At 46.6% G+C, this 15918-nt stretch overlaps 1 protein-coding gene across 10 annotated transcripts in view; it reads left to right on the plus strand.

The window, feature by feature from the left end:
• Window positions 1–15918, plus strand: part of KCNMA1 (potassium calcium-activated channel subfamily M alpha 1) — a 708582-nt gene that overhangs the window by 359959 nt on the left and 332705 nt on the right. For all 10 annotated transcript variants that reach the window (XM_072971241.1, XM_072971239.1, XM_072971250.1 and 7 more), the window contains exon 3: window positions 7100–7161. In XM_072971241.1, the coding sequence (XP_072827342.1) occupies window positions 7100–7161 (62 nt within the window). The remainder of the gene's footprint in view (window positions 1–7099; window positions 7162–15918) is intronic.

A 15918-nucleotide genomic window follows, 5' to 3' on the forward strand; every position in this document is an offset into this window, starting at 1 on the left:
GCTCCTCCTCAGCCCCTTCTGAGCATTTAAACTCTGAAGTCCCACTCAGTGAGGATCCGTATCTTTCCGCTCTCTTTTACTTCAAGTGCAGCCAGTCTCCAAACTCATTCTCCAGTCTTTTCTCCAGGTACTCATTTATTTCACAAATATTGATCAAGACACTTTGCCAGCTCCTGGGAACTTAGTGATGAGTGAAAATGAATGAGCACCCTGTCTTCGTAGAATTTTTAGTGCAAGAGAGCAGAGAGGAAGTAATCAAATGACTGCACAAAGAAACGTAAAACTTCTGCTGTGCCAAGTGCCACAGAGTACCGACTAGGTTCGTGGGGACCTCCTCACATTATGTGGGCAGGGAAATGACAGTTGAGTTGAGATCTGAAGGATGAATACTATGAGGGGAAGTGAGTCTTCCAGGAGAAAAGAAGTGCTTGTGCAAAGGCCCTGTGTTTGGGGTGTACGTGTGTGCACATGGTGAACAGGAACTGCAATTTCCATCAACTGGAGTCTAGAGAGGGAGAGAATGTGAGATAAAGCCAGAGAGGAGGAAAAGGGCTAGAGTTTTCACGATCTCATAAGCTGTGTTGAGGATCTTTTTCTTCATAACAAAATCCACGAATGTCATTTGCAGGAATTGAAGGGGAGCCCTCGGCAATTTATATCACGTTGCATCCTGAAAATCCAGTCCATTCTACACTGAGTACAGCTTTATGGTGTTGGATTTTTGGAAACGCCAGATCAGAATGCCCACAAAATCTCAGGCGGTTTTTACTAGGCTTCCTTACATTTGAATAGAGCATGGTTTTACTCTTACCTGGAAGTCCCATGTGTTTTATTTTAATGCTGTAGTTCTGAATACTGACAACTAATAGCTCTTTTTTCTCTCCTTCCTTTCTTTCATCTTGACTACATCTAGACGTCAACCATTGTTTGGAGTCTTGCTTTCCACTGAATCCATTTATGGCCTTTTTGTGTAAGCACTTACACAAGTCAGATGTAACGCACCTGGGGGTTAAGTTGGAAACTTAAGGGACCTTCAGCTGCTTAAATGGCACTGTCAAAATATTGGTTTTATCCTTTACAAATCTTCCGTTACTTAGGATAACAAAGATACCTTTTTTGGCAGCAAAATGATGTCTTCTCCTATTGAGAACCACTAATAGTTCAGGGATAAAGAAAACATACAGCTCATCTTGCCAGGTTGTGAAGAAAAAAAAATCCCTCCCTTTTCCCCTTAAGAAAACACTGCGACTTAAGTCTAAGCCTCTCAGGGTGACGGAAACATGGGATTTTCAGAGAATCACAGGGGCAGAAGGAGAGCGGCGCGGTGAGACCACCCCTCCGTGCCCTGTCACAGTGCAGAGTTGAGGCACAGACCCGGGAGACAGCGGTCGGGGCGTCTCTAGGTTCTTAGCTTTGTGAGCTGATGTGTGACGTGAGCAACTGATCGTGCTCCTGGAAAGAGACTCTGAATCCACGTGTCCACGGAGTCCCCGCTCTTGCTTTTATGAGAGAAACGATCCTCTCTGACACAGATTAGCAACACACGTGATTGTTGTCATGCCGAATTATAATAACGCACAAACGGCCCACAGTTGGCATAAAAGAGCTCTGCCTTTTCAAGCCAGATGTTTTTTTTCCTTCTTTCCCTGAATGCAGTAACTTACCCAGGTTCCCATCCGACAGTCATCTGTTCCAATCCCACTGTTTCACAGATTGGGGAACCAAGTCCCAGAGAGGTTACATGATGTGCTCAGAGCTGCCTGCTTAGTGGGGCAGAGTCGAGATTCAGACCCAGGCCGGTCTCCTGACTGGAGTCCGGTGCCCTCCCTGCCGCTTGTCTGCGTCCCTGCACCTGGTGTCTGCCCGGCCCCGGACCAGCCGGGTGGGCCTGGAGTGTCAGGATTTCCCTCTTCCTCCTCCTTGGTTTTCAGTCCTCCTCTGCCCCTTCCACCCTGGGAGCTGACGAAGGCGACGGTGTTACGTCGAGGACCCCTACTTCCTTGGACATGTCAGAAGCGTCTATTTTTATGTGTAGCATTTACGAAATCCACAAGGACTTCTGAGTAAACTTCTGGATTCCATGCACGTTGAGGGCAAAGTTCAGGCCTGACTTAGCTCTTTCAGTTTTCTATTTCCTACTCTCTCCCTCTGGGCCTTGTGCAGTGGAGTTCAGTAAAGGCTGATTGTCGAGGTGTTAAATTCAGCAGACGAAACATTATCATTTGGATGCCGAAACTCTGTTCTCGCTCCGCAACAAAACATCCCCAGATCGTTTTGCCTCGGGAGCCCGCGTGTCTGTTTTTTTATATGGTGAATTTTATTGTATATACCTCAGTGAAAAAAAGTAACATGCCTTTGGGATCCTATATCAAAAATTGTCCATTTTTCTGAGGAGCTGGCTGGGCCCTGATCAGACAGGCAGAATCATTAATTAGGGCCACTTGTCTTGCTGTCAGCTGAGCAGGATGTGTGAGACCTGCTCAGAAGAGAATTAATTCATCCTCCTCTCTGTACTTTTTAGAGCACTCCTAGCACGATTCTCACAGCCTGTGGGCCCCATACATATGTTCTAATGGGCTAATTGTGAAGGCGACGTTTGTAAATTAATCTCTGACTCTAGCTAAGTGGTTTCCCCTAATGGGTTTAATTCAGTGACTCCCATTCTTGGCCACACATCAGCTTCACTGGAGGAGCTTATTAAAAATAGAGATACTCAGTCCCCGCTCCTCCCAGCTCTCAATTTTCTGTTCCTGGGGTGAGGCGAGGGCGTCTCTGTTCTTAAAGGAAAGCTCCTCAGGTGGTAGGATTCCAGTGGCAGCTGCCTTTGTGAGCCTCTGCTCCAAATCCACGTCCGAAGGCCCCTGTCACCTCGTGTGCCGATCGAAAGCATTTGGGCCTGAATCCCACAACTGGAAACCAGGTTCTAGAACAGGCAAGGTCTCTGAAGAGCCTCTTTTCCTGGTTCATTTGCCTCTGAATTCACGTCAGTGGACCCGTCTTTGCCCTGGGGAGTGGGGGGGCTCCAGTGACCTGAGGGAGGATACTCCGCTGTGCCATACTGTCTTCCATCTTTATGAACTTCTCAAGACATTTGGAAGGTCTGCAAGGCCTGCTGGAATTTCCATCCATGGAGATGGCTGTGGCCTTCTCTCTGCTCGCCGCGTATCATCAGACTCCTGGCGGCAGGTGTTGGGGACAGATACTCTTTCTAGTACGCTCTGTGTGTGAGTGTGTGTGTCTGTGTGCCTAGCATTCTTCTGTGCAAACACATGTTTGATCTTGGAGTTTTAAAAATAGATGACTCACGGGCACCATCACTGCAATGTCATTTATCAAATCACTTTTGCTTTCAGGAACCGGACACTCCTGTAAATAGCACTCAGCACTCGTTCTCGCCACACAGCACACGGTCTTGCAGTTAAACCCAGGAATGTGGCAGTTAACACCATGCAGGCAGCCAAGGTGATTTGGGAAGCCCAGACTTTGAAAAGTGAGGAAGACAGGACAGGCTCTCTCTCGTGGCAGGCACAAAGTGTGCCGAAAGGGACCGCTCACATCACCCCACGTGCCAGACTGCTCACACGCTCTTGTTGGTGGCAGTGCTTTGTGCAGCGCTCGGTCATTGTGAGGGGGACTCGGCGACTCAGCTCTGGGGGGCTGAGGGTTTCCCTTTCTCAGGGGTCGTGTTTTTCTTGGCCTCATCTTACCGTGTCCCTGGGGCTACAGTGCCTCTTATCCCTGGGATTACAGAAGCTCACAGAAGGATTCCCAGTGGCCCTCCCCTTCCTGAAGGGATATTGGAGTAGCCATAAGATGTCAGAGGAAGGGACACTTAGAGAAGGAATTGGCTGAGACAGGAACCCATGCTCTTCCTGCCCTTCCTTTATGCGGGTCCCACCTGGTTAGTAAGTTACTATATCCTGACTCCACTGACACCATACAATTGAGCATTAATTACATAACAGCATGGGATTCACCTCTGTGAGGGTTACTGTGTGAAAGAGCTTATTTTATGACTCCAAGTGGACTTCTTTTCTTGTTTTTCCCAGGGCCTTATGCAAAGCAAATGTGAAATAAATACTTAGCTGATTATTTGGGGCTGCTCTGTAGCAAAACCATTAACCACTTAGGCTAAAATCTGATCATTTTGTGTAGTGGGGCTGAATTTTTTCATACTTAGAGGAGGGTTCTCAGACAACGGGGTGTTAGAGGGATGGAGATGAGAGATGAACGAAGGAGGGAGAGAGAGAGAGAGAGAACTAGTCCTATGCTGGGGCCTTGAAGAAGATTTATCTCTCTTGGATTTCTGTTTTCATGGCCAAATCCAAAGGGCTGATTGCTTTTCTGCAGCACCTGGATGCAGATAGACAGTGTCATCAAGCCTGATGTGATAAAGAGCCATTGAGCAAGTTTATAAAATCACATGCATGGTTGACTCAGTACTGAGAAGCAGACCCCCGCACCCACCCCCCTGGTCACATTGATCATTTTGTGCCTGGAGGCAGATGTGGGCAGGGATGGTGTGGGACAGTCTGGACACCCTGTACTTCACTGAGAGAAAACCTTCTGGCCGAACGTGTGGACCCAAGAATAGGTCCACTCCTCAGAATCTCTACCCGCTGGGAACTTTGGAGTCATTTTTTTTTTGCTGGATTTCTTCCCTCCCTTCCCCAATCAATCTGAGAAATCCTGCTGTTGGTGTTTGTGTCTGAAGAGGCTGGGAGGAGCCCTCTGCTTCAGTCACTGGCTGATTTGGTTAAATAAGCTGCACATTAGTCCCCATCGCAGAGGCCAGCTGAGGCAGCTGGGACTCACGTGTCAGCTACTTTGTCTGCTGGGAAATCCTCAATGATGTGGAAGAGCTTAGATTGGAGCTTCTTTCCGGATGATGTAGATATGATTTGCAAGAACTCCTTTCCTTTCCTCTTTCCCCTCTCTCCTCCCACCTCTCCCGTCCTCTCCTGTCCTCTCCCTGCATCTTCTCTCCAGCTCTAGAACAGCCTAGACTTGCATAGGGCATTCTGACAGGAGCTGGGCATCCACACACACACACACAGATGCACACACACACAGAGACACACACACACACACACACATACAGATAGATATACACACACACACAACCGAATCGACAGAGATCAGTCTCGCACTCGCTGTTTGTGAATGAAGAAGAGGTCCTTCCCCTCTGCTCTGGCCACACCCCTTCTCTTTGCAGCGTTTTGAGAATGAGGTCAGGGCCCAGATCTAAGTGCTTATGTCTCAGAGACAGCAGCACAGGTCAGAATTAATCCTCAGCTGTTTGATTTGCTGCCTCATTCAGATAACAGAGGGAAGAGCAGAAGCCTGTTTTTGTTTTTATTTGTTTTTGTGTTTACCTTTGCAACGAATGAATGTATGTGTTGCGGAGGCGGGTGGTGGCGGGGGAGAGACTGAGGTGACCCTGCCACATGGATTAACCCTGGGCTGAGGATAATCACTGATAGGCAGCAGGAATTTCCTTGGATTCAGCTGGAGCCTGCTTGAGTTTTTAGAACAAAATGGATGAATAAAATCAGCCCCCATGGTGCATTGTTGTAACACAGGTGTCCGTAAGGAGAATTCAGATGCTATGAAAACACATATTCCTTATAGTGAGAGTTGTTTCAACTGCCAGTTGTTTGCTTTGCAGCCCACCATCTATGCACTGGACACAACACTGTGTAGTTCCGTGAAATTTGTAGGGTTTTAAGTGAGTATCTACGCAGCTTTCACTTTCTATCAGCCAGTTCGGTGCACGCACACACGCACACACGCACACACGCACGACTCGATCATGCCTCATCTTCACAGAACTTGGGATTCATCTCTACCCACCAGCCAGTGCCACGGGGCTGTCCATGTGTAGGTCTGCTGGAGGCTGGCCATTCTAACACGCTTCACCCCACGTCTCTCTAGGATACTGGTCTATCTACTAGGTAGTTATTGCCTCCTGGGACTGTGTGGGGTGGTCGTGTTTGTTTTTTGTTCTCAGGCTTATTTGTTGGCTCTGGGCTTCTTTTTAAATTTTTGTGCATCCTTTTAGTTGTGCTACCAGTCTTCTCCATGAAAGAGTAAACGCAGACGTTACAATGTTGAGTGAGGGTGGAAGTATCAGCCAGTCAGCATCAGCCTAATTGGCTGCGTGTTCGTTTGATGGACTTCAGCGAGACAGGTATCCTTTGAGGGGATGCCAACACTGTCTTTTGTATCAATGGTGATTAACTTTGAGTGAAGAGTGTAAAGAAAAATGAGGGTTGTCATCTCCCTAGCCTGTTGTATTACCTCCTTTGGCTTCCTGCCCCTAAAGTGTTTCCAGAATACTTGAGAAGTGTCCTAAACACACAAACACACACATTCATGCAGTGAGTACAAACATGCATGCATACGCTTACACACATATGGACATTTGTACGGATAGCTCATTTGTGCTTTTCAATTAATTTTTCTCGCATTGAAACTGAAAGTAAATTAGTAAATTAGTGTTCATTTTGTGTTGAGGATGGTAGCAGGGATTAACTGCTAACGGACATGACGAATCTTACTGGGCTGAGGAAAATGTTCTCAAACTAGACTAGGATGCTGGATGCTCAACTTGGTAAATCTACTCAAAGTCATTGATTGAACTGTACACTTAAAACGGGTAAATTTTATGGTGTGTAAATGATACCTCAGCAAAGCTGGTACAACAGGATAGCCCTGTATTTGGGTTCCTGTTGAGCCTTGGTTATGTGGAATATGAAAAATGGTATCACTGCAAATTTTCACCTGCACTTTGCCCACTGAAGTGTGTTGACTTCAGATGTGGAGAAGCTGGACCCTGAGTTAACAGGACCGGAGAAAACCACAGTGCCAGGGGATGCAGAAGCCTGCCCTGACCCCTGTTGGCCAGCCGCAGGGTTGCTGTCCACTGTGAGGGAAGGAGCCCACAGCAGGCAGAAGTGGGCCCAACCAGGGGATGGCGTTGACAAGCTCGCCCCTGAAAGCACCACGTTTCCGAGTAGCAGCTACATGTGTCTGGAAAATAAATCAACAGCCCAGTGTTCAGCTCTTAAGTGATGACGTTCTCTCTCTTCTTTTGCAGGTTGTCTTAGTCTTTGCTCTCAGCATTGGTGCACTTGTAATATACTTCATAGATTCGTCAAAGTGAGTATTCACATATGTTGTCTTGCCCTCTTTTCTAAAAACAGTCATGAGTGTTGACATTGATCAATTGGTTTACCTTAACACCTACCTTTGCAAGAGCCTCCTGAGTGTGGAAGACTCTTGGAGGAGGGCAGGGCTGTCTGTGCTGATTTTCTGAGTAGGAAAGCAAGCTCTTGCAAACAAGCTGCTTTGGTTATGCTGGCCTCCAAGGGAGGGAGAGGGGTCTGAGGTCAAACCTTTTCACTGGGTGTTGCTGATTTTTAAATAGTTGTTTCCTGGTGCAGTGTCTGCACTGAATATGTTAAGAGGGCTCTGATGTGAATTTGCAACCTCTGGGAGGCTCACTCTGTCCAACCAGTGAGGGTGTGAGCCATTCTTGCCTTGGTGGTAGGATCCTTTCCTTATTAGGGCTTCCAATGCTTTACTCTTATTAGAAGTCAGATTAGAAAGTACTTCACTCTCCTTTGCACCTGCCAGCCAAATATGCAGCTGAAGCATCACTTGCTGGTGCTTCTTGACTCGTGAAGGTAAGGAGGTGGGACGGAGGAGTTTGTGATGACGCCCAGAGGTGGAAGCCCGTGGCCATCAGAAAATTCCTCTAGTGGACACTCATGCAGACCCCTGGGGTGCCAACTGAGGGAACTGGTGCTCTTGGGTGAGCCTGGGGTGAGGTCTCTCTGTGCCACAAACAGTAAAGGCTTTTGAGGAGGCAGAAGAGGGCACTGAGCAGAGCTGCTCAGTGATGGCCAGTTCTGGCCAGTTCCTGCAGGGGTCCCCACTGGGGACATCATTTGTTCAAGTCTTCTCTTGCGAGCCTGAAGCTGACAGCATCTGGGACACTGGAGCTGAGCTGGTCTGACTCCTTTCTGTGGTGACATGAATTGACAACTGGACAGTGGCCTTGAGCTCTTTGCTTGCATTGTCCACTGTGAGAGTGTTTTTATCCCTTCAACTTGATCCCCAGCACACCTGAATGCTGGAGTTTGATCAGAGGAAACTTGCTTGGTGTCCCTGTTGGCTCAGACCTTGGTGCGCCTGGATTCTGAGCTTAGCGCTCATTTTCCGTGGCTCCAGAGGGTAGCAATTTCGTGCATGCCTAAACTCTGAATTTCTCAGCATCACTGGTCACCAGCCAAAGGATTGTGTGCATTTGGGTGCTGAGCCAAAGTCACGTCGGAGAAGATAAAGGAAATGTGTCCTCTAATCACCCGTCTTTGGGCATCAGCTGCCGCTGAGAGTATCGGAGGTCCCTCAGCCCATCCCCACGCACAGAGCTGGGCTGCCTCGCCCATCTCAGGTGGAGGGGCCTCTCAGAGTCCTCCAGGAGTCAGGAGCCACAGGCTTTTCCATCAGCTCTTCCTGGCCCAGAAAGAGAAGAGCTTTTTAAGTTTGGAAAACTCCAATTGGTCTGTCATTGAAGGTAAGCCCCATTTAAATATCTCTTCTTAATAATTCTTGATCATATTTGAATTGGATCAAAGATCTTCTAAAGCCCCTGGTCTTTTTCTCCCTTCTTTCCCCAGGAGTGAGGAATGCTCTCACAAGTCACCGGGCACAAGAAACCGTGCCTCAGCTTTTATGTCAGGGCTCAGGAAGTAGGTTCGGGCATGTCATCTGTGTGCCCTGGACAGACAAACCTTATGTGGAGGTGAGTATGGTGACCAGTTGGATGGACAGATGCCTCGGCACCTCCTTTCCTGGTTTCCCCCTTTTTGCACCTCTGTAATTCTCAGAAATAAAATGCTCTTGTTAGATGGACTTGAATTGTGTCCTTTTTTTCAATAGTGTCTACTATGGGGTGGGTGGTCTTTTGCTCTGTTAAGTCCTAGTGTTCTCGGCCCCATGTGAGAGGATGGAAAGGGATGGAATTTCCAAGGCAAGACGCTCTTTCCTGGATGTCGTACACCACCTCAGTGTCCTTTGGATTTAGTTATGATTCTGCTGAGCCTGGGAAAGCCAGCACCGGGAACCCTCTCTGGTCCTGGTTTCTTTTATGGACTTGCAAAGAGTCAATTCCAAGGATGAACCGTCAGTCCCGCTCTCAAATTTTCCCAGCCAAATTGCCAAGAATCTTAGAAGAAGGATTGTCCTCACTTTTCTTGGGGACTGTTTTAGCTTTGTCCTAGCTTCAGCTTTTCTTCTCTGTCACTAAACTGTGGTTTGGCATAGTAAGCCTTTGTTTATAAAAAGAGTTTATTTTTACTTATGTAGCCCTTCCTGCTTTTTGTTGGAATTACTACATTTGCTTCTGAAGCAAAACCCCAAGTCTTTCCCGTGGGTCACCTCATCAGCATAGTCAATACTAAGGGTCTACCATCGTCCTGGGGAAAGCCAGCAAGCTCGCTCAATGTAAGTCAAGGGGCACATTGAAGTAGAATCTGTAAGATAACCTCCATGAGAAGCCATAGATTCATTCCCAGGAATAAAAAAAGAGCTCATTAGACAAATTATAATCAAGCATGGTAAACAAGATAAAAAATTCTATCCACATATAAGATGCAAATGAAAAGCGAGCAAGAAAGCAGAATGTAAAATTGTTAAAATACATCCCTTTGGTTCAAAACTGTCACGGGCTATACACACTCATGGTTTGGTTGGCCATCTGGGCATTTTGGAAAGAGAGCTTTAAACTTTCTTGGCAGTGATACTAAATCATCACCCTGGGAAAACGTACCTAGTATTCTTCAGATGAATTTTAGTTAGTATTTATACCCGTCAAGTAAATAAGTCAAAGATAACATATAGGCTTTCCCTTGTGTGAACCTCATTGGGCGGACACGAGACATTGTCCAGGAAACGGTTTGTCTTGGTGAGTTTCAACCAGAGCTGGCCTCCCCCGACGGGGTGGGGAGTGCCCCAGCAGCACAAGTTCAAGATGTGAGGCTCTCTGCACTCAGCCTTTTTAATAGTGCAAGGAATGCATGTTGACACAGAAAGCAGGCTCTGGTTACCTGCTCAGCCGGCTCAGGGTCGAGGCAGGCCAGTAATTCAGGTTTTGCGAGGGGACAGGAGGTTCAGATACATACTATAACTGGTGAGTTTCTGATCTTTTTTAACCTTTCAAAGCCTATTTCACCGTCAAGAGGCAGTGGACAAAGACATCCTCACCTTCACTTCTTTCTTTTCCCATCCTTAGGACCAGATGGGTCCCGGAGCAGGTCTTTTTCATTCAGCGGTTTGCGAAGCCCTTCTCTGGGTCTAATTTTCTTTAGAGTGGTCGCCGCAGAATTACTTGTGTAGCCTCACGTGATTACTATCTGGCCAGACAGACTGTGTTCAGAGCTCCTGGAGCTGGAAGCCAAAGAGAATTACATTAAACTGTGTTAAAATGATGCTTTATCATCCCAGCAGTAGGCTCTCTAGAAAGACCCAAGCAGAGGGAGACGTTCCACCTAGTCTTTGGGTAGACACAGATGTCAGTTCCTTAACAGACACGGAGAAGCATTAACCCCGCCACACACAGTAGTTCCATTCCCCGAAGATACTAAATTGGCTACACGAGGCAGATACTGCCCCCAAGGAACTCCATTTCTTTTTCCCTTATAGTTTTATTGAGATATAACTGACCTACAACCCTGTATACATTTAAGGTGTTCAGCACAATGATTTGACTTGCATGTGTCATGAAATGATTACCCCACTAAGTTTAGTGAACATCCATCATCTCATACAGATACAAAATTAAAGAGAAAGAAAAAAAAATTTTTTTTCTTGTGACAAATACTCTTAGGATTTACCCTCTTAGCAATTTTCATTCTTTTTAAAGGTGCCCAATTTAAGGCACTCCAGCTCCTAATTCTGATGTCTCTTGGTATCTACACCCACCCTTTCCTCCCACACACTCTGATCCTCTGTGAAGCAAAGAGCTTTTTAAAAAATTATACAACCGAGTCAAAAGTGCCCCTAGACGCCCTGTGGGTGATAATGTCACCGTTGCTGGTTCCATCCCTGTCTATTTTTCCCTTTGGCATAGGAACAGTAATTCTTCTCTAATAGATAAGGGGAAAAAAAGACCCAGAAATGTCAGCATGAGGGCAGGATTCAGGGACTGCATAATGTAGCAGTTCCTGCAGCTTCTAGAATTTCAAGAGAAAGTAGGAAGAGGCAGAGGCTCAGGGTCCTGGGTATTTGCATTTTTTTTCCAGGGGCATTCTTGGAAAGGGATGCCCCACCCATGTGAAGCAATGTATTCCTTTGATTCATGTGTAAACTTGGCTACTTCTTATGCTGCAGTTCCGTGGATTATGAATATTTAATGCTGCTCATCCTGAAAATGAAGGTCAAGTCCTGCTTACTGGTGACTTCAGTGCAGGCGGGTGTCTTGGAAAGGCACGCTAACCTGCTGTGAGCAGAGTAAAGCCAAAAGGTTATGCATTGTTAAAATTTTCCTTAATGACTTGAACTGCTCCAAAATGGCTGGTACACAGTGAGGGCACCTGCTGATTTCCCAGTCTTTGCTCCAGGACTCTGGAATCAGCCGTGCTCAGTGGAGGGGCATATGGACATTAAGAAGGAGGAGGGAAGAGCAGCACACACTGTGGAGAGCATCTAATGCAAGGGACGGGTTCCAGGACAACTGGAGTTACGATGTGAAAATAGATGGCCTTTCCCCTGCCCTTCAAATTAGCCGTTCCCCTGTCCTTTAAAATTTACATGTGTGTTCATTGACTCATTTTGTATTCGTTCATTCATTCAAGACAGCTTCAGTGTGATCATGTCAAACATTTTCCACTCGGTAAAATTGCTTATGGTTAGGTATGGCTAAGGGAAACTGTCTTTCAGATTGCAGCGGAAAGTAACCAGATTGTTTTCATCATCTCTGTAAATAACACTGGCATCAGTGATGTAACAGGGATACCCAGAGCTTTAGTGCAACTGGCTGGTTACCCCACTGTTACACCTCCCTGAGTCTGCACACAGCCCAGCCTCTAATACCTCTGCCTAGAATTTCTCCTCAAAAGGGAAGAGAGGGTCGGGTGGTGGGGGGAATAACATTCACTGATCGTTAAGCTCTTTAAAATGAATAACACGTGCGGTCTCTAAGAACTCTAACAACTTGGTAAGGTAGGTACTATGGCCTTTCCCACTTTAGAGATGAAACTGCAGCATTTGCCCCAAATCACATAGCTAGTAAGTTATGGAGCCAGGATTTGAATCGACATGTCTGAAGGCACCTCTCTTCCAAGTGTCAGGAAGTAAATTTCCAGGTGTGGCAGCGACTACCTGGGTTCAGTGAGATGCTGCAAGAGAGGTCACGCAGCCGCATCCTGCCGGCTCAGCTGTCTTGTTTTCTCGTTTGTTCCCCATCTCCCCGGTTCGCACCTTTGGGGCCAAGTCTGCAAGGCAGCCATGCTTAGCAGGGTCCTATGAGCTTTCTCCCAGGGACATGAGACATGTCCGTGGGATGTGTGCTGTCTGATGTCTATTTGGGTCTTGATTTGTTTCCTCCTAAACTATGGCTCAATAAGACTCTTCTCTTTCATCTCAGTGGAGTGCCAGTGTTTTGCGATGGAATAAGGTCAAATTAGCAAAGAACAAGTTGATCATTTCTCAAGGGTGTCTCTCGCTTGAGGGATTCTTTCTCGGTAGAAAGCCCCTTTGCCCTCCCCATCCTTACCTAGTTCTTGGTGCCTGTTACTTGGCAAACTAAAGTAGATAACAGAAGAGGCCGTGCTTGTCCATTAGTTTCTTTTATCTCTTTAGAAGATGGCAGAATGTGGTTAATTGTTACAGTTTTGCATTGTGCACTTATCAAGCCAGTGGACTTCAGGAAAATTAGATCCAAAAGAGGTTTCTGTGGAGGTCTTTGAAACCATAGAAGATATCCAGCCTCCTCCTCCAGTCTTGTTCTTACCTACTGCGCACACAGGTGTTGACCCTGTAGAAGGCACCTGGCCGAGCTTTGAGGACAGTATAGGTCACCTCCGTGACAGTGCGTTGTAAACTGAAAAGGGCTGCAAATGCTACTTTCACTGTCACCATTAGCACGTCCCCTGGCCCACAGCATGAACAGCTGGACAGCCTGTGGCATAGAGAAGGAAGCTCGCCGTTTTATTCTGGATCCAACTCCTTTATGGAACCTGGTCTTTCTAGGTAGTGTTCTGAGAAGCTCGTTCCAGCTCTCCGCCTTTATGCCCTTTTCAAGAACTCATGGTATATATTTAACCTTTGTTGAGGAAGTCAACACAAATCACTGTGTGTGTGAAGCATCTCTCTGTTCTTTCTTTTTCCTTTTTAAATACTGCCCGCCACCCCTAGTTTTCTCCATCCCTTGCTGACATTTTTATTACCAGGCTTTGGTTTGGAAAATTATGGGTAGGGGAAAGTTCAAGGGCAGGATGTTCAGAACAGCACTGCACATCTGTGAGGGGAGCACAACAGGAAAGCCAGCAGCTGTTGAAAGAATGGCGTGTCAGATGGTGGGGGAGCGAGCCCACTGAAGGCTGGGGGAAGAGGAGGCGCCTTCGGGGCACAGAGGCTGTAAATAACTCCCAGTGGGAAGTCCTGTCCCCTTTCAGAATTTAACCTTGAATGGAAACCTTCAATTCCCTGACCTGGGAGCCACCCAGACTCAACCATCCTACCTCATCTGGTTTTGCAAGTTGCCATTCTTTCATCAATGGGGTATAAACCTGGTCAAGAAGGCAGGTGGAGAATATGCCAAGAAGGTACATTGTGCAGTGGTCTGGGCTTCCTTCCTTTCTTCTCACGGTGCGGGAGACACAGCAGTGCCACCTGCGACAGCCCCTAGAGACATTGAGGGAACTGCTTATCTTTGGCATCTCCTGAGAAAAAAATCAAGGGTTGTTATAGGAGTGGGAGGGAGGATGGAGCTAGACCTTCCAGGTTTGCTGCAAAAGGGAACTGTAGAATAAAATGCTGGGACTGATAACACTGTTCCCTGCACCTCAGCATCCTCTCCTGCAGGATGAGGCCCAAGTCATCTGCTCAAGGTCACCCAGCCAGCCAGGGGCTGAACTCAAGCCGGAAGCCAGAGCTCTCCCATCCCAGTCCAGGCCCCTTTCTACCTGATCTCTTGGGTTCTTTCTACTAAATAAGAAATTAATAAAGATGTGATAGTGAATATTATCCATTGAATAGCAAAGCAAGGAAGGACTTCTCACACCAGTTCTGGAGTTTCGGGCTGTCATCATGGGGAAAACTTTAGGGACGTGGAAAAGAACAAAGACAATCCCAGGTGGAAAAGACAAGGCCCAGCCGGGTGGATGCTGGGGGTTAGTTTCTTTCATCCCCATGGGCAAGAGACTTTGAATGCCTTGATTCTATGATCCTGCTCCTCTGTTTTTTATTATTTTTTTTTCTGGACTATTTCACAGGGGGAAGTAAGGGTTCAGCTCTGTTGTGGAAGGTTGAGAAGGCTGAATGCATTTGTCTGGCCTGTTTGGAATTTGTTGCACATAACTTCTGAGGACATTTTGCCCTGTTGCTCATTTGTTTCTCCTATGAAAACACTACCTGATAACTATGTCTATAAATCCATATCTACCCTCCAAAATTAGAATGAATTATTTCTGCTCTTTTCACCACTCTCTAGAATTTAAAAACAAAACCTTGGATTATCTGACACTCTTGTGGCCCTCTGGCTTTTTTTTTTTAAAGAATGATTATTTTAGGGCTAATGAGGAAGATGCATTCCTTTTCAGGCCCAGTTAGTTATTTATGTCTTCTGCAGTTAGCATGTGTTTATACCACCAGCAGCCTGGACCTTCTCCGCATTGCCCAGCTCTGATCCTCTACCTAAAGCCACAGCCATACATGCATTCAGAAACTGCCGAGAGATCAGGGTGGAAGCCGGCTGGAGGGAAAGGTTAGAGCTCAGAACAGTTCAATGCAAACACAGGGGCAGAGCTCATTCTTAACACAGCCATGGTTGTCCGGAGGTGTGGTGTCGACTGGTACAGCTTCATCGTGGTGTTTATGGGCTGCAGACAGGAATGGGGATGTTACCTCTGTCACTGCTTTTATTCCTCTTGCCCTTCTTCCCGACAGCCTGACAAATTGTAGCTTTGGGGACACCCTGGTCAGTGATGAGTCATTTGTGGCAAAAAATAGAATCCTTTGCAGCAAGAATGCTCTTAGGACCTTTTGACATACATGCCACTGGTCCCAGAATTTGGGAGAAGGGAGTGTGTTTGTGTGTACGTGCATGTGTATGTTGGGGATAATCCTGCCCCACCTATAAATGGTTGGAAGGGCACAGCATGGGAGGATTGGCCACCAGTCTCAAGATAATAACAAAGATGAGATTGAGAGCCATGTACCTTAAAGATATCAATCAGTTCATAGATGTCTATTAAGTATCAGCTGTGTGTGAGACATTTTTCTAGGTATTGGGGGTTTCAGATACTATGTATAAGGCTAGATCTTTTCCATGAAGATGTTTAAATTATATATATTTTCACAAGAGGGTCAGGAATTCCAGCCATAAATATAGAAAAATGAGTAAGAAAACAAGATAAATAGTGAGGTATCTCTAGGCTATACATGGTCAATTTCAAATACAAGCTTTGCTGACAGTAAGTGCTGAGGGCTCAGAAGCTGAAAAGACAGCTGGATCTTCTGCAGTGCTTTGGTTCTGGGGAGATTTTGAGTTGAGGAGACAGAAAACTCAGTCTCCCCCCCAGATCTAGGAATCCTTTAGAGGGGCTCTCATTCTGGCCTCCACTTTGGCCTCTTGGCTTTGATTTTTAGTACATGCTGAGTCCAGCGACACCCTGCCTTGAAATCGGTCACTGA

Source organism: Vicugna pacos, chromosome 11 (genome assembly GCF_048564905.1).
Source record: "Vicugna pacos chromosome 11, VicPac4, whole genome shotgun sequence".
NCBI classification, from domain to species: domain Eukaryota; kingdom Metazoa; phylum Chordata; class Mammalia; order Artiodactyla; family Camelidae; genus Vicugna; species Vicugna pacos.